Consider the following 26,691-nt stretch of genomic DNA (forward strand, 5'->3'; position numbering starts at 1 on the left):
GTTGTCCATATAGTGGTATACTAACCTCTAGCCTACTGGATAACTGAGCTTCTTGGAAGGAAAATGTTCAGCTGTACAAGAAATTTATTATTCAAATTGGCATACATGGAGAACATTCCAGCATTGCATTCAAGAACCCATGGTGTTTTTTTCTTTTCCTAATTTATCATCAGTATTTGGTATTATAAAGGGACTGCAGGTAATATGAACAAGTCAAGTCATACGAAAACACCATGAAAAGCATAACCAACAAACTTGAGCATTTGTGACAGTTTGTGAGCTACTTGGTTCGTGGGAAAGAGGAAAAAAGCTGTTACTGTTAGCGTCTAAATCCATGTAATTTTGTGCTACTGACCATGAAGTTGGTATTTCTGTAAACAGAATACTGTCCATGTAGCATTGTTGACATATTTTGTTTCCTTTTGAGTTAAACACAGAATCCAAACTCTGACCAGCTTGTACAAAAATTGTTCACCTTTTACATTTTTTGTACATGTAATAAATGTTACATTACGTTTATTGTATCCTTAATTATATTTTCAAATGTTATCAATGAATATCTTATTATACACTCTTTCACAGTACTAATATTCTGTTCTAAGCATAATATATTTATTTTCAATACAGCAACAGAAAAAATATCAGAAGATTAAGAGTTCAGCTATTATACTGCAATCGTACATCAGAGGGTGGAAGGTGAGTTTCCTGTTACTGTGGCTGTCTGCAGCATGAGGCACAGAGGAGATGAGGAAATGTCTCCTAGACACACTGCGCTTCTTGGCATTCACACCTGCTGTTCACTGTGCTGTGGCTGTGCTATAAGCTATTGTTAAGCACTACTTTTTGCCATAGAAAATGTGAGCTTAGGATTTCTTCTTGTAGCCTGAGCAATAGATCTATTCAAACTGTGCGAGTGGAAGGTTGGGACCATCATAAACTACTGGACTATCCTTGGGGTGTCTTCTGCCAGAGGGCTTGGAAAGAGGTTCCTCCTTGACATGGACTTCAGGATTTGAGTGAGAATGAGTGAGTCTAGCATTCAAAGCAGACCTAGCTATGTGCTACCCAGTGGCACAGACACAGTACAGGGATTGTCATTGGCCTGGGAAAAATTGTAACCTTGGACTGTTTTGGAAAAAAATGACTTGTAGTGGGCAGTCATTTTACGATTGAACAGAATTCTCGAAGATAGACAGAACTGAAAGCAGGTATAAAATGAAGACTTCGGGTTGCCTGGGCAGTACTTTTTTTGAGTTCAGTCTTCAGTTCTCCTTGATGTTGTAAGTGGAGGTGTGAAACTGTGCTATATTCCACTAATGGTAAAGAAGTACCTCAGTGTTGCTTGCTTGTCCTCTGCCTTAATTTGCTACAACTTTGCTGCTTTTCTGAATCATTTCTGCAACAGGAAGGGAGAATCCTGCAGCTATAACAGAGGCTTCAGGAGTGATTCTGTAATAAGAGATAAAAATGAGGTTAACAGCTCACATGAGAGCAGCCGCAGTGCTTAAAGCAGCTACTGCTGTGTAGCAACAGAAAACGGGTCCCTGGGCTCTTCTGTTTTCTTACTAATCTTTCTCCCCTCCATTCAGTTCAACTTTCTCCTCTGCCTTTAATTCTGCAGTCAGTTCTGTTCTCAGATGGTGGAGGACTACAGTTATCATCTGTAGGTGTAAACAGGCTTCCACCTCCCAAAAGGATTTAAACTTCGTAAGCAATAAGCTAGCATAATTTAATTTTATTATTTTTCCTTGAGTTTTACTTTCAGTCTTTAATTTTGTTTAAATTGGTTAAAATATCCTGGTGATTTAATGGTTGAAGTGCTGTCTTATTCCATGAGCATTATTTGAGGAAAACTGGGTTAAAGCATCATCTTATCTTGAGTTAAGGTTTTCTCTTTGTGACTGGGGGACACCTTCTGAGGTAGCACTGCCATGGATAAAAGCCTGATATGCCAGCAGCCTTGAAGTGTGACCCTCAGCCATTCGATTTACTTGTGACTCACTGTTTATTGCAGTCCACACAGATAAGACATGTCCTCCTCTGTGGAGGAAACGTATCATTGCCACTGTACAGGTAGAATAAATGTGTAGGTATCTTGGGTCATGAATTGGATCTGGGAGAGAAATCAATGTTGAACTAAGATCTCCTTATTTTCCAGTCCCAGACTCTTGCTTGTGTGTGGTGCCCTATCTGGAACTGAGAATGTTTGGCTCCATAGTATTTATGAATTTACTTCTTTGGGGTTTTAGAGGCACTGTGTTTTGATTTTTCTTTAGATTTGCAGCTTACAGTCCCTCAGTTTTACATCACTGAGAAATTGTGGTGATTTGCACAATAAAATATTATTTTTCCATTGGTCACAGGCTCGGAAACTTCTTAGAGAACTTAAGCATCAGAAGCGTTGTAATGAGGCTGCCACGACAATTGCTGCTTATTGGCATGGTACACGGGTAAGAAAATGGCAAAAAGCTCTGCATTTGATTGTTGATTGTTTCTACATGGGATGAAGAAGACCCTTCAGGATAAAGTTATCTGGGAATATTTTTGATTGCTTAAACTACTGAATTTTTATTTTTCTTTGTTGCTAACATGTTTCAGCTGGTGCAGTCTGGGAAGCTGGGACACGCTTTTTAATTTGCTGTTTGTAGTGACTGGTTTCTTTCTTTCCTTCTTTCTTCCTCCGTCGGGAACTTGCAGTAACCTTTTCTTCCCTAAGCTTTTCTATATCCCATTTTCAAATGCATCACAGGCGCGAAGGGAACTGAGACGACTGAAGGAGGAGGCTAGAAATAAACATGCTATTGCTGTTATTTGGGCTTACTGGCTTGGATATAAGGTACTTCATGCACATATCACATGCCTCCCTTCATTACCCAACGATATCAGCATTTAATCAGTAGTAAATAGTGAGAATGAATGACTAATACAATGATGTAAAAATAATAGAGCATGATCATTGATTCCTTCCATTTCCATTCATGCAACACTTAATAATTTTCTGACAACGTTCTGTATGTCAGTTTTTTGTAGAGTAGGAAATTCTTTGCATGGCAGTGAAATAGTGATTTGCACTAACAAGTCATTAGACTAGATTAATAGTGATTAGACTATAGTATTCTCAAATTAGGAAATGCATTTAACTACATGTAAATATGCAAAGCATGTTTTTTTGTGGGGCATGGGGGTCATTTTTTGTTTCGGTTCTTTTTTCCAAACAAGTGCTTTCAGTGACACTGTCTTAGAGATCCAATTGAGATCTTCATGATACTGTATATTCTGTACCTTGGACAGTCTTCATTTAGAAGTTCAAAACAATGCTATTAATTTTACTAAATCTTTAGTTTTAATCAGCTTAATTGATTCTCTCATTGTGATTTGAACCGTTAAGAAAATTTGAGTAACTGCAAGTAAAGTACAGCTTTATGACCTGATTATTTTAGCAGAAAATTATGTTAGCTTGCAGTTCTAAACTTATGGCTCTAGAAAAATCCCAGGAATTCCAGCATCAGCTGTTTGTTTTCAGAAGCAAAGTCCCACTGAAAGATTCTTGCTAATCCCCAGCCTGCAGTAGTGGGTTATGTGAACATTTGAAATGCTGTTCACTAGAGGTCAATATTTTATGGGTTTCAATTAATAAATTCTTAACTCAGTTGAAAAACATATTCAGTAAATCCATTAAGTTTTAAACACCGTCCAGTTGTTATTTGAGTCTTGGGGGATGGGGAGGAGGCACGTTTTTGTCAGAACACCTTGCAAACTAGATGAAGAGATGTGCTCAGATTGCATTTGAAGTATAATGCTGAGTTTGACCTTTGCTATTTGAATGCAAATCTATTACGTCTGTAATGAAATGGCAACCCTAGGAATCAAAAAATAAACATGTACAGAATTTCCTTCACAGAAGGGACTTGCATCTTTTCTGTTCTAGCTTGATCTTTAGCTAGCTGTATAAGTTGATATTGACACTGTTTCCCCTCCATTTATTTTAATGCAATAAAACGATAATTTATTTTTAACCAGTGTTCCTTTCACCAAAAAAGAAAATTGCCTAGTACTGCAGAGGTGATGTTTATTTTCTTAGGCTTATGATAGTCTTTATAGTGAAAAAGAACAAGATCAGAAAGTAATGAAATAGTATTAGTTCTGTTTTAGAGCTTCTCATTTAAATATTTAATAGATTTGGATAATTTTCTTAGTTGTTTTTATCAGTTGGCTCACAGCAATTTCTTGAAAAAATATCTTATTTTCCTTAAATATTTTCCTCTCCTTGTTCCTGAAAAGTGCCTGATAAAAGATGAAACTTACTAATGGCATCATGTTTGATCTTTTCCCAGAAGAATATTTAAAACAAAAGATTCTGAAAGTTACCTTCAGAGATCACTTGCTTTAAAAAAGTTACACAGCTCAAGTACTGCAAATACTTGTCTCAGCACGGACCCTGTTTTTAAGGTGCTGTATAGTAGAACTTTTGTTCCAGACAAATGAGTGAAAATGCATTCTCTGAGAGCCTAGATCTAATGCAAATTGACCTTTCTAGCTACACCAGAAATACGTGCAAAAAGTGTCATTGGCATAGATTGGAACTGCTGTTGCCTGAATCTATTTGATACATGATTTGGCAACGGCAGATAGAGTGCTAGAACTACTGCGACTGTCTGATCCTATACTACTGGAACTCTTTATTTTGCTTGATTTTTGTCATCAAATAACTGAGTAACAAATGTATTGGTATAGTCTAAAATGTGAGATTCTGTTAAGTTGCCCGTACATGCCTTTGTGTTTAGAATGCTTTGCTTTCCTAAAATGAGAATTATTGATAAAAAGTAGGTAGGTGCCTGTCTCTTTGCTTGTATGTGAGAAGGCACTATGTTTGGGAGTTTACTCCATTATTCTGTAGAGAAGAAGATAATTTACCAGGGTGGATTTTTTTTTTTTTTTTTTTTTTTTTTTTTTTTTTTTTTTTTTTTTTTTTTTTAATGTACATAAAAATCAAAGAACAACAACTCCGGAAAAAAAGTCCTCAGTGCAGTGCCAGTAAATCATCACTACATATAAAAATTTTAACATTGTTTCTGGTATGCCCAAGCACTTGTGCGTAGAAGAATTGACTAGATAGTAAGGTTTTAGTAAGTCTTGATTTTCATACACGTCGTTTTGATCATGTAATTGCAGGGAAAGTTCTCATTTAGAAATGAATTACACTTAGCACTGATTGCAAGGTGTGCGTGGCAGATCAGATGCAAACATTGGTTGCAAATAATGGGACTGGCAAAATTCTTGTCTTTACCTGTCATTTAAACAGCAGTAGAGGCTTTTATTGCCCTGTATGTGGCTTCACACTGTTTTCGCACTGACAGATTGGGTTTTAAAGGTTCTTCCATCTTTCTGTATCTTAATTGTACGTTGGCTGTTCTGTTTGGGAGAAGCCTTTTCCTGGTCATTGTGCTATCTGCATCGGGCTGTCTCTTTTGTTCACTATCTAAACCTTTTAGGCTCGAAGGGAATTGAAACGCTTGAAGGAGGAGGCTAGGCGTAAGCACGCTGTTGCAGTCATTTGGGCTTACTGGCTTGGACTGAAGGTACTTTCTCAAACACTCCCTTCTGTCAACATGAACTCAATAAGCCTGGCATCTTACTAACACTTAATAAACAAGCATTTGGGTGGGATGACTAGTAAGCGTGATTTGACACAAAATTACATTGCTTTATTTTGTTCACAGACTTTCATGAAAAATTTCTAAGCTGAAAATGCCTCAATGTACAGCAGTATTTAGACATTTGATTTTTTTGTCATATCAGAAGTTTTAATTTTCAAGTCGGAGACAAATATCAGATTAGAGGGACTCTGTTATGGTTGTTGACTTAAAGTTTGACCTACCTTGGCAGAGATCCTGTCTGGAAAGATTACAAGCGTGTATTTTCTTACTGTTGACCTCTGCTTGTTTGACTGGGAAGCAGAGGAGAGCTGTTTGATACTCACTGCTGCTCATGTTAGACCCCCTCACCCCTGGGTCTAGGGCATGGTCTAAAGCTAATAGTAATGTACTGCCACTTTCATCAAGCCTTCTCAGGGCCTGGCATTGCACACAGTTACCTATGGCTTGAGGCAGCCATGACTTCCTAAAAAAGTGGAGAGATGCAGTAGTGGCCCTTCTGGTTTCTTTCCCTTGCTTTCAAGGATTGGTTAGCAATAGAAAACACATTTGTAATCTTAAAAAAAAAAAAAAAAAAAAAAAAAAAGTTCTGCTCTGCAAATAGACTATAAAAATGCCATCATGAGATATTTCAGGTTTGTGCCTGAATGATTTACATAACATAATTTTGCTCATTTTAGGTTTTCAACCATAATTTTACAAAAGCAGTCCTGAAGAACTGCAGAAATCTAACTGAGTCTGGGTTGGGTTGGGTGTCACTTTCTGCTAGTAGGGATATTGTAGACTACAGATATATCAAGGGCAACAATTTACTTGATAAATGTGGAGAAAAGTCCAGCTCTTGTATTCTCATACTTGTTTTAATGATAAAATGGGATATATATTTATATATATTTACAAAAGATATATAATTATATATACAATTATATAATCAATCTATGTCTATGCATGGAAAACAGAGCAAGTAATGTGAAGGAGCCATTTTAAGAAGTCATTTTGTGGATCAGAATCATACTTTAGATACTAATGCCAAAGTGGATCTCTCTTCATTATTTTAAAGCAAGAATATGTCCCTCCTGATAACTCAAACTGTTGTATATCAAACAGCAGCATTTAAATGAAAACTGATGAATCCAAAACATACTACTGCAGGAACATGTTTTCACCTGTCTGTGCTGTTGCTTTTCAGTGTATTTTTTTAATAGCATAAGTAGCACTTTCTCTCAACTGAAATGCACAGATTTTTCTGAATGAGAACATGGTGTCTAGATCCATGGCAAGATTCTACCTATACGCCATAGTTGCCTGGTTGACAAGATATTTTCACCCAGGACATATGGAGGTGAAGATTTAAAGTTAAAATAAGTGATCAAAATTAAACCATTGATTCTTCATTTCTTTTTTTTGATTATGTTATAAGTAAGTTGTGATAGCATTCATGGTACCTTCCAGATTCAGGCTTTTCTGGAGCAACTTGCATTTCTCCGTGCTTGCTTTCTGGCCTCCCTGCAGTGCCAATAGTCCCTTTGTTCCCAGTCAATTTGCATACATTGCAGCTCATGAAGAATAATAAAGAGCAACATCATTAAAGAGAGTCTGTGAGGACATGAGGAGTTATGGGATGACTGTGACTGGAATAGGTTTGTGTGTGTTAATTTCCATCATGGAATAATAAATAAGAAGTATACACTAATTAGCACTAAACCTTACAGATACTCAGTGTATAAGAAGTCAAATAGTTTTTCTTGTGAAGCAAGGAAGAAAAAATTATTTGTAGTGTTTGCACAGAATGAAGAGGCTGAATGCTGTCAATTTTGTTGATGCATTTTAATGCATAGTTAAAGCCTATATATTTGTGAGTTTTATTCCATAATGGTGACAGATTCTTGTTTTCAAAATGCTGGCTTGTGTTAGATGTATGGCAGTCAGTAGGGAGCGGAAGGTGTGCCAGGATAAGCCAAGTGAACTTTTTGTTCCAAGCTGATGTGGATTTTTCTTCTATGGATTTTACTTTATTTTTTGGCTTCAGTGAACACACCAACACATAGCAGGTTAGCTTAAACCGCTAAATTTGCTCTGGGATAAATTATGCAAAGCCATGATGTTTTTCCTGGTTTCTGCTCAAAACTTTAAACAGGTGTGTTCCAGGCTATGCCAAAGTTTGAAAAAGATTGGTGGATGTTTCAGCTCAGTTGATGTGAGTTTGGGCTTCTTGTAAAACTCCAAACCAGCTGTACTTTGTCTCAGATTGGACTTTCTTAGGGGAGGAATTTATATGTTGTGCTAAGTAGCACTGATGGAAATACTAAGGGCAGAAGAAATTCTCTGAAAACTGTCTGTACAAGAATGTATAAAAAAGTATTATCACTTGTAAAGTTGGTTCCTAGTAATCACTTTTGTGATTTCTAGATAAACTTTAGTAGCAAGTATCAAGCTCACTGACATTAAACAACATGTGTGTTAATACTGTGCTCTTATCGAACACCAAAAACTTGTTTTCTTTTTGGAAGGCTTCTTGTGCAAAAAGATTTTTTTCATGCATAAATTTGCTCTGAAAAAAAAATCCCTTTTTTATTGTATTTATGCATTAAGAATCTTAAAGGAAAAAAAATTGGAAACAATGCATCAGTTAACTATATAATTAATGTATGAGTTCAAAGTCACTTCAGATGCAATAAAATACATATTGCTAATGATACCCCACTTTTTGCAGTCCAACTTTATGCCAAAGTGTGGGAAAATAGTCTTAGAATGAAGTGAATTCAATAATATTTGAATATCTTACCTTTTCAGAGGCAAATATTTAAAATTATCTGTTTAAAATATGTAACAACTGTACTCAGGTCATCTGAGAACTTTTTGACCTTTTGGTCCATGGTCTGGTTCATACATTTTAGGTGTACCCAGTTAGCATTCTTCTGTCAGGGAGCACTTTGCACATTGACGTACCTTTTTTCGTATTTCTGCTATAGAGTTAAAAAAAACCCAACCAACCAAACAAACAAACAAAAAAAAACTATGAAAGCAAATCAATTCCTTTAATTCAATTTGAGGGTTTGTTTCATTTTTTCAGGTCCGCAGAGAATACAGGAAATTCTTCAGAGCCAATGCTGGAAGAAAAATTTATGAATTTACCCTTCAGAGAATTGTATGTATATATCCATTCAATACGTACATACATTATCTGTGTTTTAAAAATTTGTTTTCTAGCAAAAATAATAGCTGCATGAAGGCCCTGTTAATCTTTCTAAATAAATGTCCAAGTTCAGCAAATGGAAAATTGATGACTTTAAACACTCTGATGTTGTAAATAAGGAGTAGTAGGATGTTTTGACAGTGTGGGAATGACACAAACTAGGCATTTGTCAAACTTATTTTATCTGAATCTACATTTCTCGATATACTTGGCTTTTTTAATTCATGTGCAGGTTTCTTGAAGCTGACCATTGTGGTTTGGTTACTGTGCTTTAAACGACAGAGCATTTGCTTTCTCTTGCTTATTTCAGTAGCTTTGGTATTTGAAAACTAATAAAACATATTGCTTCTATTTTATCACAGATGCAAAAATACTTCTTGGAAATGAAGAATAAGATGCCTTCTTTATCACCAATAGATAAGAACTGGCCAGCAAGACCTTACCTTTTCTTGGATTCAACTCACAAGGAACTAAAGAGGATTTTCCATTTGTGGAGGGTAGGGTGCATTCTGGTCAAGTGTATCCAGAACTTGATCATGTGATTTTTTCAGTAGCTTTGTTTGGCTCATGAAGAGCTTATTTTTAGGAAGCATTTGTTCCTGTTCTAGATAGGACGATTTTATTTCTTTGGAAGAACCGTTTCTTTTAATTACTGTCTTTGGCCTTCAAGGAATATGACTATATTGACTATTCCTTTCTGGGTCTAGGAAAGAGGAATGCTTCCTGCCATCAACTTTTAATTTAATATTATGCCAGTATGCATGTTGCCCTTTAATTGGTGGGTTATAATGTTTGTGTCTATGGCACTAGGTCTTAGACCAATATTGGAAGTACTCAGTGGAATTTTTTACTTATGAACTGCAGTTAACTGAAGTTTGTTTTGGATCATCAGATGGAGAGAACAGTGAGAATCAGTACAAGTGCTGATGGGAAGTTTTGCTGATTTTAATGAGCTGTGTTTTCTGTGAATTGTCAAGGAACTTTTTTTTTTTTTTAATATTACTATTTTTGAACCTGCAAAATTCGACCTCTTAGCTATGTTTTATTCTTTGTTTGCTTACATAAAGTTCCACCACTGTGGATCTATATATATATACCTGTGAACATTTTAGCAAGGTATTGCAGTGACTGGAATCAGATAGATTTAGATGATGACTAATACATGCTCAAATGAAATACACTTAAATGAGATATTTTACAGATTGTTCTCAGTGTAATTCAGAAATATCTAGAATGGGTGAAGAGGAAAAATGCCTCTGCCATTTGTTGCTATGTTACAGTGGCATGTAGGATGGAGCTGAGTCACTTCAGAAGTATACTAAGAATGTGCATCTTGAGCAATAAGCAAATAGTAGTCTGGGGTGCTTCTGCTTCAAATCAGATTTTGAAGGACAATTTATGGTTTGTTTAACATACCATGTTTTGTAGTGTAAGAAGTACAGAGACCAGTTCACAGATCAACAGAAGCTTATATATGAAGAAAAACTGGAAGCAAGTGAACTTTTCAAGGATAAAAAGGCTTTATATCCAGCCAGGTAATGACATCTTCTGGCATGCTGCTTTTAATGTATGATAAATTCAATACCTCTGCATAGCTTTAGGAAATTAAATATGATTTTGCATTTTATCCTAAGTAGTAAAGTGTATTCCCTATTTTGAGAAATCTAAACACTTGGGAATATTTTATTGTATGGGTTATTGGCTTGATAAACTACAGTTCCTCCATGATTTTACTTTACATTCGTAGAAATTGATCTCGATTTTCTTCTAAATTAGATGTTAAATTGTAGACTTCTGATCCTGTGATACTGAGCACTTCTGTCCAAAAACCATGATGTTTTGCTGTTCTAAACTCCTGTGACCTGTTCTCATAGTAAGATGTTTGAGAACTTGTACAGAAGACTCAACCATTCTCCTAGTTTCTGTCACACTGGTTTCTGCAACCGGTAAATGTAGAGCAAACTGAAGGGCTGTAAGTGACAATGTCACTCGGAGGTGAGGCAGTGCCAGGGAGATCTCTTATGTTCAAACTTTGCATGTTGTGCTTAATGGTTGAATGCAAAGACTAGGTAAGTTAACAGTTTCATATACTCATATATAACTTTGGGGGGAAAAAACACTTTTAAAAAAATTGCTTAAGAGTTTATTTCCATTTTTTTTTAATTGTAGATATTTGTAAAATGTAAAATATCTCTACAAATATTTTTTTATTATTTCTTAGACTACTGAACACCTAAAAACTGATGAACTTGTCATTGCTATCTGCAGAGTTAACACTGCTTAAAAAACCGCAGCAGTAGCTGTACTTAAGCAACATGCATATTTTTTGCCTGCAGTTAAACCGACAAAGTCGGGTTCTGATGCCTGGGAAAGAAGTTAAGTTGAACTTTCTGAGTGCATATCAGCTTAGAAATTCTGTTTTTTCTTTAAAAAAAAATGGTCTCATCAATCTCAAACAGTTTAGGGTGCTGCAGCTTGAGCTGAGGAGGAATAAGGCACTGTTATTCTGGAACAGTAGAGGGGGGAACAGGAGTCAGGAACAGTTGATGAGGATGGTTTCATATGTAGACAAGCTCTGCTTGGATGTTTGTATGTTTTGTTGTTTTTTCACTCCAAATCAGTGAAAAGTTGGAATACTTTCCCCACCCCTCACTGTTTTAGAAGCGTTTCCCTCTCTTTTTCTCTTATAAACTGTTTTCAGAGCTGATTAGCTACTGCTATGTTTTTATTGGCCTATGGGTGAAGGAAATTGTTGTATAAAGTTTCTGATTAGTTAGTATGATAACGATTCATAGGAGGTAGCTAATTTTCTGCATGTAATGTAGTTATTTAAGAACACAGAGGGACTTCTCTTGTGTACTGAAATACCAGTATTCTTCCTTTTCTCTCATGCCTGCCTATGTGCCAGAGAAGCAATTACCAAGGCAGTGCTATTCCACATAATATATTGGTTCCTTTGGGGCTCTAGTCCTGGCAAAGCTTTGCATTTAGTACTTTGACTGTAATTTAATCAAAATGATTAGTTAAAGTGATGTCCAGACAACATGTATTCAGCAGCCGTATTCACCATCTCTTAACTGATAGCAAAGCTGTTATTGTAAATTTGAGATGGATGAAAACAGGGTGATTTGCAAGTGCAAAAGGTCTTAATGAACTGGTACACATTTAACAAGCAACAGCAGATCTCAAAAGCAAGTTCTTGTCTGTTGCTCTATGAAATACTGTGAAAGAGCAGAGCTGTTGGTCTTACTGATGATGATTTTCATCTGTTTTCATAAACACAGACTGCTCTTGAATGATTTTAAAGCAAAAATGTTTATATATACAAGGATGTATTTGTGTTTGATATCTGTAGCAATTTGGCCCATTTAATTTGAAAACTCCTCCAGAGGAGGAAAACAATCCTATTATGGACTTCAGTGATTTCTGTGAAGAGAAAAGAGAAAAGAAATTTCTCTTTATTCACCAGGATTGTGCTATTAATGCATACAAGGTTCAGTGTCTAATACACATACTGTGTTGTACCCCAGCTCCTCCTCCTTCCTCCCTTTCCCTGGAATAATATGCTGGGGGATATACATGCACAGTACTTCATCAAATTCCCCACGTTATTTTCAACTGACTTAGTATGTGTGCAGTGCACAGATTAATGCTTACACAACTGTGCTGAATTAACGGCGGCACCGGCCTGACTCAGAGATTGGGCTCCGGGAGCTGCGGTTCATAGCTTTTTGGTAGGATAAAGGACAATATATTGCACAAACACGATGTTAAGAGCTCTGTTTGCCTTAAATTATGTGTTGCCCTAGTTGTTGTGTCATAAAACAGCGTGTTATTTTGTGTTACTATGGTGTAAAATGGGTAGAAATCTTGAATGAAGGTTTCTGGGTTGTTTAGAGTACTCTTTTGATAAACATGAGGCAGCTAATGACTTTCCTTGGGTGACAATGTAGCAAAGTTTAAGGAAGCTTCTCTCAGAAATGAATTACTGAAAATGAAATTTGTGGCTGCTTTTGGTTCCAGGAAGTTTGAACCAGAATGTAACCATTTCAGGAGGTTTACTTTTGCTCTGAGATTCATGTTTAACTCCTGTTCTCTATTCTTTGGCAGCGTGGGGCAGCCATTCCAAGGGGCTTATTTGGAAATCAGCAAGAACCCCAAGTACAAAAAACTTAAAGATGCTGTGGATGAGAAGATCATTATTGCTGAAGTTGTGAATAAAATCAATAGAGCTAACGGGAAGGTAATAAAATAGCATTGCTTTATCCAAAAGGGTAGATCATTTTTTGTTATAAATAAACTGAGATCTAATTCCTGTCATGTAATAGTCTAAGGATTTTTCTTTTTTAAAGTCTTTTTTAATGGCAAGCACACAAATGTTCAGTTTATGTAAATTGGTGATTTAAAGCACTCATTTTAAATTTGGACAAAGATTATTAACATCTTGTTTGGGTTTGTAGTTTTCAGTAAGTTTCCCAACAAAAATAGCGTCTCATCAACTGGTAACAGGCTATATTGATACACAACTAAATGTAGTCTTTATGCTAAACTTGGTTCTACTGTTTACCAAGTGGAAAGTAAATATTTAGAAAACATTCTTGTTCAAGTATTTGGAAGACTTAACCTTTGTCTTTCAGACTCTTGATTATCATATCTTAGTATGTTATAAAATCACGAGTGAAATACTTTGTTAGTGGTGCCTGTCATCTTCTGATTGACATCATAAGCATTTCGGAATGAAAAGACAGTTTTCTTTCATCATTTAAAAAAAGCTGTTAAATATGCTAGGTACTTTCGGGAGGTTTTTTGTTGTTTTCTTTTTTTCCATCAAGCCTAGAGCTTGCTTTGCATTTATTAAAACAGGAAGTATTATCTTCTCTTAGTCAATTTAATTGTCACTGTGTCCATCTAAATGTTAGAACTAGTAGATCTCAGCTTCTCAGATGTAGATGTCAGCTATGCATTGCAGGAGTGAAATTAGGTTGTCTTTTGTTGATGCCAAATTTTTCAGTTTGGAAGAAAGTAATCAAATGAAAACAGTATCTTTCCTGTGCTTGCATGGACTATAGCTGTCAAGGCTTTTTTAGAAAAGCAATTATCTTAATGAGCTATGGTCTGCCTGCTTAAGACAGCCACGTTTGAACTACAATGGTTAAATTTTTTTCTTTGAAATTCTACAGGGGAAAAAACTATTTAATTTAATTAACATGATATTTTATAATAGGTTGTCCTATATGAAAACTTCAATCTTAAAAGTATTTGAAAATAACTTGAAAAATCTGATAGTGTTTAAGAAGTCCTTTCTTACATGTTTAAAAGCTTGTGTAAGTAGATTATGTTCTCTTTTGAAGTGTATTTTTTTATTATTTTCACAAAATAGATCTAAAAATAAATTCCTTAGAAATATATGTCATATAGATATGTATTCCTGGAAAGAAAAGTTGTGATAGATGATGGGAAGAAAACATATCATTGAAAATACCTAAGCAATTTATTGCAGAACAGCACAGTTTACGGGAATAACAGTGGGTAGTCCTGAGGCACAGTCCTGAATTAGCTGTCACTGAAAAGGTACGTTGGTTATCCTGGAGACTGACAGAGCGTGAGAAATGTGGGTCATCCTGATTTGCAGCCTTTGAGTTTCAGTTTCTGGATTTTGTAACTATAAACTATATAAACGAGTAATTAAAGAAACTGTTTATATGTAAGCACATGTGCCAAAATGAGCTAAACTCCTCAATCTATAATTAGACACACAAATAAACTTGACCTAATTTTCACTGATCTGCAGCTTTTACTGAACTTTTAATGTTCGTGTTTACTAATGTGGACCAAGTTTATTAACTGTATGATCTGTTTGTCCTCCTAGGGTCCTCAGTAAAGTTCAGTTCTCTCTTTGGGTAGATAATGATTTGCATTTTTTGTTTTTGCAGGCTACATCTAGGATTTTCTTACTAACAAAAAATAATGTTCTCCTTGCGGATCAAAAGTCTGGAAATATCAAGTCAGAGGTTCCTCTGGGAGATGTTACTAAAGTGTCCATGAGCTCCCAAAATGATGGTTTCTTTGCAGTGCACCTCAAGGAGGTAGGTTACAACATCATAATACATGTCTGTTCCACATGCAGCAACCGAAAAATTGGTTATTAATTATCTTGTAGCATTAAATGAATGGAGTTAGCCTGTAGATTTAGGACACTATTATTAACCTTTGCCCTGTCTCCGGAAACTTGGATTTAAAACTACTGAAGCTGAATGAGTACAGTTACTGCATAGTGAACGATAACTTGCTTGTGAAAATCCGGCTTCATTTTTTGCTGCAGCCTCTTCAGGATTAGAGTTTTTATTAGTAAAATGGCCCTTTAATCTGTTTTTGATACCTTCTGACGGTGTTTCCCTTTTTAGATGCTTGTGTAACTCTCCCTGACACGCTGGCAGAATATTTCTCTCTTCTTTATGGAATCCCAGGAAATCCACGTTTTGGCATAGCTCATTTGGTTACCCTGTTCTAATGAACTTAGTTCGGTACTATATTTGCTTCTCTGCACTGTCAGAATTGCTCTGTTAAAATCATTAAGCTGGCATTTGTTTTCTTGTTTAAATGGATTTGAAAAATGCCATATCTTATCACAGAATGTTTAAGGTTGGAAGGGACCTCTGGAGATCATCTAGTCAAACACCCCTGCTCAAGCAGGGTTACCAAGAGCACGTCCTGGTGTTGCGATACTGATTGGTTTCCGTTCCTTCCTGAAATTACTGTGAGCTGCTGTGATGCAGTCAGCAGAGGGAGACAAACATAGCACAATTTTGTAGGACAACTGAAGGTGACCTTCTTTAGGGTCAGGAGGGGTGTGTAACCCTCTGAGCAGCCTGGAAGTTCACTAAAGAGTGCATTGCCTTTTGCGCCTGAATACTGCACTGCATCCATGTTTAATTTGTGGGACAAAAGACCTGCTGGATTGCAGCAGGAAGACCCCTTGTAAAACCTGCTGCTTCATCGCCACATAGTATTTTGAATATTTTAGGTTTTGGTAGTTCTAACTACTTTTTTCTCTATTTCAGGGTTCAGAAGCAGCTAGTAAAGGGGATTTCCTGTTCAGCAGTGATCACCTTATTGAAATGGCCACTAAACTCTACCGCACTACTCTCAGCCAAACCAAACAGAAGCTCAACATTGAGATTTCTGATGAGTATGTTTCTTGTTTGTTTAGAAGTGCATTTCCTTCAGTGCAGCATGCTAAAAAGTCAGGCACCTGATGTTAGAGAAACAAAGTCTAATGCGCAACTGATATTTCTTTTCTCTTTACAGAATAATTATAAATAAGGGTCCAGTTTTCTGTGTGCGCTCATTTCTAGTATTCATTTGGGTCTTACCTCCTTGAAAGTCATTAGAAAAAATGCCTTTCTTAATGTAGTTTCAAATAGAGATATGAGGCAGAAATGTTGAGTTAGCAATCAATTAAGAGATATTACATTATAAAAAATCATTTTGTGTGTGACTAGAAGCTTCGTATATTCCTGTGATATGTTTATTTTTTAGTCAAAGTGGACACCAGGTGCCAAGTTTCAGTGAAAACAAAAAAATACAAATGAAAAGCACCTTCTCCTAAACATATATGACAGTGGTGCTAATAATGTAGGTCTATAAGGATCTACCTTCTTTTCTGTGAGGATGAAAAATTTATTTTTAAAATTCCTGATGATGGTGAAGAACTACTCTCTTTTATGAAAAGAAAAAAACAAACTTTACTATCAAATTAAAATTTCTTTCCACTTCGTTCTGTTTCATACCTTGGCCTTAAGTAAGAATCAGATTTTCTTCATTCCAAGTGTTTACAATCCTGGAATAAAAATGGTTCACTTCGTGCGAATTCATAAAGTCTATTGAGTAAGAGTCCATCACTCCCTTTGTCAGTCATGCATTTTGTTATGTGAAGTGCCCCCTGATTTCAATAACGTTGATTTGGTGGATTTATTCATTTTGAATAAAAAAGAGTAAGTTGGAACTTTTCAACACTAGTAAAATAGAATTTTCTCTAAGTAAAATTGAACGTTATGTCCCTCTGCACAGCACTGGTTGTATTCTCAAGTTCTGATTATAATTACAGTTTGTTCAGATTTGAGGTTTCACTTAAAGGTTAATTTTGCTTGAAAATGACGTCTGTCAGTTTTTCTTTGTTCTGTTACCAGATGTGATTTAATTTACTTTTACTCAAGTGCATGTGCTTTTAGCCTCTAAAAGAGTTGCAGCTGTCCCTGGTAAGTTTCTAGGTTAACGATTTTTACTGTGGAATAAACTACTAGAATGAAATTTAAGTGTGCATTGCACTTGTCTGGACTGCCTGCCTGAGGCAGGTCTAGAAAACAGACTGCTTTCTGGGAGTCTTGCATTTCGGGGTATAGTTTTGTTTCTCGTCTTGGAGGCTGAAACCATTCAAGGGAGCATTGTTTTGAGTGTGTCTGGACTAAACAATATAATTCCCCCCCCCCCTTTTTTTGGCAAGGGAGCTCCTGCGAGCAAAAATGCCGTTGATCAGGGTATATCTAATCAGAGGCAAAATATTTCCCTTTACATGTGTTATATGGGAAGAGTGGCCCAGGAGTCAGGCCCACTGCGGTAGCGGGAGGCATTTGAAAGGATGCGTTTAGTCTACCCATGTTTGTCCGTGCAGATGTAGGCAAAGACTGCAGACTTTGGAAAGGTCTAGGAAGACGCAGTGTTGGTGAAACAGCTGATGGCTGTAAGACCTATTTGCATTTTCGGGATGTTTGCGTGGCAGGAAGCTCTCAAGAAGTTAATCTTTAAGTGCCTGGGCTGTCCCGCAGGAAAGCTGGACTGAAGGGCAGCCCAGCGCAGCGCAGGCCACTTCCTCCCCTGAGCTCTGCCGTCAGCTTGATTTGTGGTTTCCGGCAGAAGAACAAATTCTTTGAAGTTTTTGGCCTCTGCTGGAGGACTTTTTAAGGATGCTAGAAGGGAAAATCTGCCTTTATTGCAAAGGACTTCTTAGGTCAGCAAGCGCTGCACATGAGCCAAAATGCAGTGCTGTCTTGTTCCTTGCCCTGGGTCTTGCTCTCCAGATCGGGGAGTGAAGTTTGAGGCTCCGTAAGAAGAGCCTGTTGTGTTGTAAAACAATTGTCCAAACTCTAAGAAATTTCTTTTCCAGTAGTAAATGGAGGGTCAAATCCAGATTTATTTATCTTTGGACTGTAGGAAACATCTCACTTGGAGATTGCTTGGGCGGAAATGAAGTTTCCTAATTGCTGGGAAAAGGGCTGTAAAGGCTAACTAAGGATTAGAAATACGAGAGCTGTTAAGATAGCAGATAAGCTAAAGAAACGTAATCTAGAAGAAAAGTGCTCCCAGTGTTGCTATCGAAGTATTTAGCTTCATTCCATGAAAACAAAAAGATCTCTTAAGACAATGAAGCAGTAGGAAAGAGTCTAGCCTGTGTTTCTGGTACACTGGCATTTCTGTTTTAAGTTGCCTCTCTCCGCTGAGAAAGGAGCAGAGTTCCGGGCCAGAGGCATCGCGGCTGTTGTGAGGGAGACTCAGGCCGTACTGTAGGCTCTGGCTTTTTCTTTCCAGGTTCCTGTTGTTAATACGTAGCTGAGCACGGTGTGTGGCTCTCTGAGTGATGCTCAGAACCAAGATGATGTCCACCACAAGGATCAGCGGGCTCCTGCTGCTGGGCCGTTTAAAGGAGCGGGGAAAAACCCCCAAAGCGTTTGTCTTTCGGGCTGAGACACGGAAGAGTTGTTGGCGGCCCGTCTCCGGACAGCGGTTGCCGGCGCGCAGGGTGAGGGGGAGCCTCGGCACGCGCGGGGTGCCCCCGAGGAGGCCAGAGCCGCCCTGAGCGGAGCGAAGGCTGCGAGCGGGGCTGGCCCAGCCGCTGCCGCCGTCTGCTGCGAGGAGGGCGCTTTGGGGGCCTCCGACTCGCATCTCGATAACGTTTTTACTGGGGTATCTGGAGACGCTTGCGTAACACAGCAGAGGCCTAAGGTAGCTCAGGTTCACCGTTCACCCCGGGTTCAGCTGAATTTTGAAATGCTGCTCAACTGGAGTAGTTATCCCCCTTGGCTGAGTGTTGGTCGTTTATTGGATGAACTGATACGTCTTTTTATGACGGTGACTTCGGCCACCCTCTGCTGAGGGGACTTTTGAAGTCATGAGATTATTGGTCTTTGAGGGAATCGATAGATGTCTGGCACTTACTCAAGGTATTTGTTTTAGTGTATCCACCCTTAAAGTGGGACAAGTGTTTCCTTCCCGTACAAAGAACGTGGTGTTAAGATGACTGATTTCTGTATGGGGCGTGAAGAATGTGAATTTCCGCATGGACAAGTAATAGCACCGGTATTTGTTACTTTGTTGTTTTGATGTAATATTTTATTTTCAGAAAAGCTATTTTGAATGTTATGCTTTTACTACAGGATTGCAGAACCTAGTTTTCGAAGGCACCCAACTTACTGACATCAACAGATAACTGAAAGTAGTGTATAAATAAATGACCAAAAATACTATCTAAATAATATTTTCAAGTTCCTTTCTGATTTTGTTACCAATGTTATAAACAATTTCCAGAGAATTAGTATCAAATATCTTTTTGTAGTTATAGTAGTCTGTGGAAGAAAAGATTTCAGAAAAGACTTTCATTGCTCATGTGTTTTTTGCACCTTTAACTACGACACGTTTTATTCTGTCTCCTAGGTTTCTGGTCCAGTTCAGACAAGATAAAGTGTGTGTGAAGTTCATACAAGGCAGCCAGAAAAATGGCAACATCCCAACCTGCAAACGAAAAAACAATCGGCTTCTGGAAGTGGCTGTCCCTTAACTGCAGTTGGTCTCTCTCCCTTTCACGGACTTGTTTCTTTGTAATAGTGCAATTTTAGATGTTTGGCTTTTCTGGTTTTATCCCTTTCTGAAGCTGCCAGTGGCTAATAGCTTTAGAAACCCATGACAAAATATTTGATTAATTGGCTTTGTAATCTTTTCTTTCATGCCGTAGTTTTAACCCACAGAATGCAGATTTTTGCCCAGTGAGACATTCTTACCAGCTGTATCCTTTATACATGAGACATTCTCTTTGTTTAGTGGCCATATTTTAGTGCAGCATACCATAAAATCACATATTAATGACAAATTACTCATATTTCTTAGGCTAGAAATCTGCTTAACAGAAACTATGCAGGATCTTAATGTTTATTGGTAACTTGTGCCCATTGTCTTTTTATACCAACCTGTGCTGGTCTTCTTGTTCACCACCTTTGGAGAGACTGGCAGGACTGAGACTGAAGCACTAACTTTTAATAATCAACACTAGGACGTATATAACTTGATCTTTTAGTAAATACAGCACAGGAACATCTAATTTTGCAAAACAGAAGGAATGTATGATTATACAAGCAGTTACATGCATACTATTTTTTTAGTAAAAATGCAGAAATTTTGAAACAGGATTTTTAATTAGGTCAAATATTTTTAATGACTTTATACAGTAGAAAACAGAGTAAAATTAGAAAGGCTTGTTTCTTGCCCAAGAAGGATATAGTTCAAGGCATATTTTATGTTCTGCTTTTTTCCTTAAATTATCTGGTCAAATTAGATCCTGAAAAATGCCATAGTATTCATAACGCAAGTAACTGCTAAGTATTTTAACTGTTAGTTATTAAGTGAAGGCTTTGAGCCTTTCTTTTAGATATTGGCATGTACAATGTGCAATAAAACATACATGACATTTGTGAAAATTATTTATAATACGTTTTTGTGTGCAAGAGAGGATTGGTGCAGCCTGCGTAGACAATGTAGGGGTTAAAATAGGTTTATGTTGTTAATTTGCAGTTTTTTTAGAATGTACACTACAGTTGTCAATTTGGGAAGAATAGTTAGAATTAAAAATTTCTTCCTCTGGGGGTCTGTATATAAATTGGTATTATGGTAATAAAACTGTTCTAATTCTGTGCTGTGTGGTACCCCTATGTTATAACCATATTTTTGTATTCCAAACTATTTTATAAAAGTTGCGTGCCTGATGTGTGTGCACAGAAAATACAATCAAGAACTGCATTATAAACTTTCAGTGTAACTGATTGTACTTAATCTTTTATAAACCAGAAGCATTAGCTGAAATCCTTAAGGGGAGCTGAAATCTTAGGTAGAAGTAACGACTCAAGTGAAGGCTTTGGTGAATGTGACTGATGTGCTGATGCAAGGACAGTTGAGAAAGCATTGTATTTTTGCGCTCTGATATAGGATAGATTAAGAGCCTGAGTATCTGTTGCGCAGTGCCGAAAGTCCAAGCATAAATAAAGCAAAGTAAAGAAGAGTTCAGAGTGTCGTTAATCTCCTGCTGGTAAAGGTACGTAGCGCTCCGGGCTGCGAAGGTTCCCGCGGGTATTTCAGCCGCAGCGTTGCTCTCTGTGAAGGACGCGTGTTCATTGCGACAGGCGCTGTAGAGCTAATGGTGGCCTCCTTGCCAGTCTAAAAAACCAGCTGTTTTAGGGTTACTAGCACATTTTGGTTTAGGATTAAGATAAATAATTTTGCTGTGGTGTGGGTATAAAGCAATTGCTTTAACATTTTTTTTTTAACATTACTGTTAAAAGTCTGTGTCCGTGACCTTGAAAGGTGAGAGTAGACACAAAATGTAACTTCTGAACTCTGGTAAAACCTTACCTCTTCTTCATGATCTTAGTTTGAACTCTTAATAATTCTCTTAGATTATTAGTTTAGTAAAATTAAAGCATTTTAAATCTATTGTAACTACAGATGCTTATGAAGAAAACCATAGTATCAATTTATAATGCAAAATTAGGATTCATTAAAATTATTTATCCATTGCCTTAAGAATGCAGCCTGTAGTAACATGGTATTTAAAATTCTGTTCTTCCCAAAGCCTGTGTTCAAATTCCTGCTTGGTATAGACTGGACAGTTTGTAAAGCTGCTCAGGATCTTGAAAACCTTGCAGAAAGGACCACAAGGGGCAAGTTTTAAAAAGGGAACCAAAAGTAAGGGAAACAGGCACCTGAAGTCTGATGTAATCCTGTACTTGCTTGTAGGTCGGAAATTGGGAGGGCTTAAATGAAATACTTCTAGGATATTTGACCCACCACATCCCTTTTATTCTTTTGATCTTTGCAGCAAGTCGTGATAAAAAAATTACTTTAATTATATTTTGTATCTGTTTCTAAATTGGCCGTACTAACATAACACTGGAAGGGTGGGGAAATTTTTCACTTTGATTTCTGTTGTGCCATTTCTTTTTCAGGATCTTTACAGTTTTTAACTTGCATATTAGCTCATGCTTTGTGGTAGTTACCTTTTAACACTTAAATAATTCTCAATGTACGGACCAAGTTTTGCTGAATGTAAATTATTCAGATATGCTAGTTGAGTCACGGTGTTTTGATGTTTAGATTTAAGTATCTAGGATGTTGAGAATAAAAATGCAAGATCAGCTAGGTTTTTTTTTTTTTCTTTTCCTCTGTTCTCTTTTATAACCTACTATCAAATGGAGTTGTGCAGAAAAGACAACACTCCTATGGTGCTAACCTTGCACATCCTTTTGATTGTAAATTTTCATTTGTCATTTGAAAGCTAGGCAAGGATCATTTAAAAAAAATGAGATTTGTTTCATGAAATTTTACAGATTCAAATAAAATTCTGTTCCTAGACCAATGCTTTCTCTGTATCTCTATCTTCCTTATTACCATCAAATCTGAAAAGGGCAAACAGATTAGATTTTAGGTTAAGTATACATACATTGGTCTGTGACTTCAGAAAAATGAAAATTTTATTTTATGTGTGATTCCTTAAGGGGCAACATATGTTCCCAAGTGATTCACGACCGTGGTTTTCAGCACTGCGGGGCGCTGCGAGGGAGGTGCTCTGTTCCTAGGCGCTGGGCACTGCTTCCTTTGAACATTTTGCTAATTCAACCCACCTAATGTCAGGATTTGGATACGTTCCCCTGGGAATGGGATTAATGGGCCAAATTAACTTGAATTTCAAAAGATGGCTTTGAGTCACAGACCTGCCACAGTCTGCATGTTTCACGTTGTGATTCTTTTCCTGTCCTTTTCTTCTTAACTATTTTATCCTGACTTACCTATATTTTGTTCATCAAACAAATTATGGAAGAAAAAAATTAAAATGTAAAATCAGAAAAAGCGTCTTCAGTTTTAATAATCTTCATCTTTTTCTAAACACTTCTGCAAATGATTCAAGGTTCTGATCTGAAATGAGATAATTTTCTCTGATCATCATAACTTTCAAAGTTAATTCCTAAGCTTTTATATCCTTAGACTTGAAGAACGAAATATTTTCCATTTTCTATAGGAAAATGGTCCTAGTTATTTAGGAAATGACAGGGTAGCACTATGACTGGTTTAAGGTGGGAGGGAGGGAGATGCATGTGTCTACACTGCTTTGGGCATTACAACTTCCCGACAAATGTGAGTTTCAAAGGTGCAACTGAAGGGGCTTCAAAGGGTACTGTCAACTTAAAACAGCACAGACAGGCGTGAATTCTGGTTTTCCTGCTATCTAGCTTCTGTCTTTATTGGAGCATTTTGTAGCTAACACAAATCAGTCCATCTTCATTGACAGAGAGTGGGGAGAAAATTATTTACAAATATTTTAAAAATAAGTAGAACCCTCAGTGATCTACATTCTCCAGGAACTGCTTTAAATCATGTAGGTACATGTTACTTCACTGTCTCATCACTTTCCCACTAGAAATAACTAAATGTTACTGGCACCTGGTGTGATCTTGCATGCATCCTAGCGCAGTATTTGCCAAATTGCAGTACAGACCCGTCTGTCTAAAAGCAGGTGACCTGGTAAGTAGTTTCAGAAGACTTAATGCAGGCAACGTTGTCCTCCCTCCCTCATGGGCACTTTCCTGCCAGTTGCAGTTACAGTGAGACTTTCCGTTTTATTGCTAACTGGGGTGGTTTCTCCCAGAGAGGCAGCTACCGGTATGCTTAGCGCATGGAAAAACTCTGCTGGTGAAGAGTTTCCCTGCAGAGCAGTGCTTGCCTCTGCTGAAACATCAGTTTCATACATACGAAGAGCCACTGCTTCAAGCACATAGTCTCTGCCCTACGCAAAAAAGCCACGTCCTTTCTTGCAGGAAAAAATTGGCAGCGGTGGTTGCTCATTCAGCAGCGGTGGATCTTTCCATTCTTCTGCGCTCTCTGAAAGGAAAATGCAGCAGCTGAAGGATTTATATGAGTTTACAGCTGCTGTTAGTAACTCCTGTAAATTTGTACTTACCTGTGTTGGGGCAGGTTTGGACTGGCTGGCCTCAAAAATGAGCTGGCCATGCATTTGGAATGTGAAAGCCACGAGGAAGAAGCACTCCCACAAATTGATCTTTTCTAAGGAAACGTAAATCATCGTTTCATGTGTAGTTGTGTATGTCCACGGTAAACTAGGGCAATGACAGGATGGGGGTTGTGAGAGGAATATCAAACTTAATCCCAATGTACTGTCAGCTAGAACCAGTTCCACTCCTGTTCCCTTACCCGCACGGGTGAGCTGGCTATTTAGGCTCTTATTTAAAATATGAGCAAATTTTGGGTTAACTTTGATTATGATCAACTGTTGTAATTGCATCCTGAAGGATTTTTAGAAACAGACTCCCTCTCTCCATCATCCTAAACCTCTAAAGCATTGGCATCTGATTATGAAATAACTCCACAAAATTTTGAAGTCTGAAGCACAGAAGTCTTTTACATGAGTGAAAATTTGCAGAACCTGAATATTTTAATCAATAATTCAGTGGATTTCCAAGGCTGCAACCTGCACTTCAGCCAAGGTAAGGACCTGTTTGCTGTATAACATTCTGCTTGTCATGGTCTTTAAACATTTGACAGAAACAAGTGGAGGGGGAATAGTTTTAACTGCACCCTGAAGTGAATATACTCCACCAGGAAAAACTTTTTTTCCTGTGAGAGTGACAGAGCGCCGGAGCAGGCTGCTAGAGGGGTTGTGGAGTCTCCTCCTCTGGAGATACTCCAGGCCGCCTGGATGCAGCCCTGTCCAACATGCTCTAGGTGACCCTGCTGAGCAGGGGGCTGGACTAGGTGATCTCCTGAGGTGCCTTCCAGCCTCAGCCACCCTGTGACCCTGCGTCGCCTGCCCCGCGCTTGGCGCCTGCCGGGCCCCCACGGGATCGGCCTGCCGGGCTGCTTTGGCCCTTCGTTGGCGTTCGCTGTGCTCGCAGGCGATCGCTGGCCACGGAGGGGAGCGACGGCGGCTGCCGGCGGCAGGGACGCGCCGCTCTGACGCGGCACGACGCCCCGGGCGCTCGCAGGGCATCCTGCCGGGCCCGGCCGAGCCCAGCCGCCCCGGCCCCGCGGCCCCCCGACGTGGCGAGGGCTTCTGCTGCTCCTCTGGGGCCCGCGCAGAAGTGGGCGATGACGCTTTTTGCGGCAACGCGTGCTGGTTTCTTACTGGGCTGGCAACGTCCCGTCCGGTGCTTTGCAGTCCTTTCCCCACTGCTACACTGACGCTGGGGGGTCTCTGAGGCGTCGGGTGCCGGCGCCTCGTGGCGGCTGCCCCGCCGCCTTCTCCTGCCGGCACTCTCCGCAGCGCTGAAGCGGAGCACGTGTCTCGAGGGTAAAGCGGCAGTTACTCCTCTTAGGCTGTCCTCTTCCGCTTCCTGCTGCTGCACCTTGCTTTCAGCTGAGCGTACGCAAGATGTTTTGTTCTTCTCCTCGCCGAGAGCCGTTGTTAACGGAAGGTGCTTTGTTCCCTTTCACGCGAGCTCGCAAGAGGTATCGGTACCGCCAGCGTTGCCCAAAACTCTGGCAGAAGGCAAAAGTGAAGCCTGAGGCACGAGAAGCGCCTGCTGCTGTGGGCTCTTGGAGCTCGCTCCCTTTGCGGCAGCGAGAGAAGCCACCCGCCGCGGGGACGCGGGGAGGCCCCGCTGGCTGGCGTCGCCGCGCGCCGTCCTCCGTGCTGCCCGCGGCCTGTAAGCGCGGAGGCTGTCGGAGCACGGAGTACGAGCGCCGCGGTTTCGCGCGGTGGAGGGGAAAGGGGGGGACTCATTTGCACTTGACTGTCACCTGTAAGTAAAAAAATTAGATATTTGACCTTAGAAAGACCAAAAGTGTAATCTCCCAGTGCTGTAAGCGGTGGCGCTTGGCGCTTACGCTGGCTGTTGCCTGCGGGCGGGCTGCCGGGCCGAGGCCGCGGGATGCCCGGACGGCGCCGTGCAGCTCCAGCGGCAGGGCCGCGGGAGCAGCGCTGCCTGACCGGACGCGCCGCGAGCTCGTGGTAAACATTTAATTTTTATGACAAGCTCAGAAGTTGTGGATGAGTTTCAGCTGCGTCTTCAGGCTTGTCTGTACAAATGGGGTGAAGAAACCCCTATCTAAAGGCAGCTGAGTGTCCTCTCCAGGTGCCGCCGCGCTTCGGGAAGGGCTCTCGCAGGGCCCGGCTCCGGGCAGGCTCCTCGGCGGCGGCAGAGCTCCCCGAGCCGCCTCCTTCGGCCCCGCCGCTCCAGCTCGCGGCTGGCGACGCGCCTGCCATCGGAGGCTGCTTCGCACCGATTGCTGGTGGTCTCCCGAGACGGCCTGTGACACATCATAAGAACGCCAAGAATAGCAGAGTTATTCCCTGGAAAAGCAAAGTTCCCACAAGCGAACGAGCTGGGAAAGTTGCTGCACTCCCTTTGCACGCGCCGGGCTCGCTCGCTCTCTGGTCCTCGCCCTTCCGCCGTTTCTTCCCCGCGCCCCTGCCGGCCCGCGGTCGCCACCTGGGGCCATCTCGGCGGGAGGGAGGGGGACGGCCGCCGTGGGCACAGCGGCTCGAAGGCTCGCGGTGGCGAGAGCGGG

The 26,691-nt window shown here is 39.4% G+C and overlaps 1 protein-coding gene across 5 annotated transcripts in view; it reads left to right on the forward strand.

Moving 5' to 3' along the window:
* MYO1B (myosin IB) overlaps positions 1-22,525 on the forward strand; it is a 134,056-nt gene extending 111,531 nt beyond the window's left edge. For 3 of the 5 annotated variants that reach the window (XM_062578395.1, XM_062578394.1, XM_062578396.1), the window contains exons 21-31: positions 628-696; positions 2,364-2,450; positions 2,750-2,836; positions 5,493-5,579; positions 8,728-8,802; positions 9,213-9,347; positions 10,279-10,385; positions 12,961-13,093; positions 14,784-14,936; positions 15,912-16,039; positions 19,558-22,525. In XM_062578395.1, coding sequence (XP_062434379.1) covers positions 628-696; positions 2,364-2,450; positions 2,750-2,836; positions 5,493-5,579; positions 8,728-8,802; positions 9,213-9,347; positions 10,279-10,385; positions 12,961-13,093; positions 14,784-14,936; positions 15,912-16,039; positions 19,558-19,681 — 1,185 coding nt within the window. In that variant the 3' untranslated portion in view covers positions 19,682-22,525. The remainder of the gene's footprint in view (positions 1-627; positions 697-2,363; positions 2,451-2,749; positions 2,837-5,492; positions 5,580-8,727; positions 8,803-9,212; positions 9,348-10,278; positions 10,386-12,960; positions 13,094-14,783; positions 14,937-15,911; positions 16,040-19,557) is intronic. The other 2 variants (XM_062578397.1, XM_062578399.1) reach the window with 2 other exon arrangements.
* The last annotated feature ends 4,166 nt before the right edge of the window (positions 22,526-26,691 follow it).

This window comes from Rhea pennata, chromosome 6 (genome assembly GCF_028389875.1).
Source record: "Rhea pennata isolate bPtePen1 chromosome 6, bPtePen1.pri, whole genome shotgun sequence".
Classification (NCBI taxonomy): domain Eukaryota; kingdom Metazoa; phylum Chordata; class Aves; order Rheiformes; family Rheidae; genus Rhea; species Rhea pennata.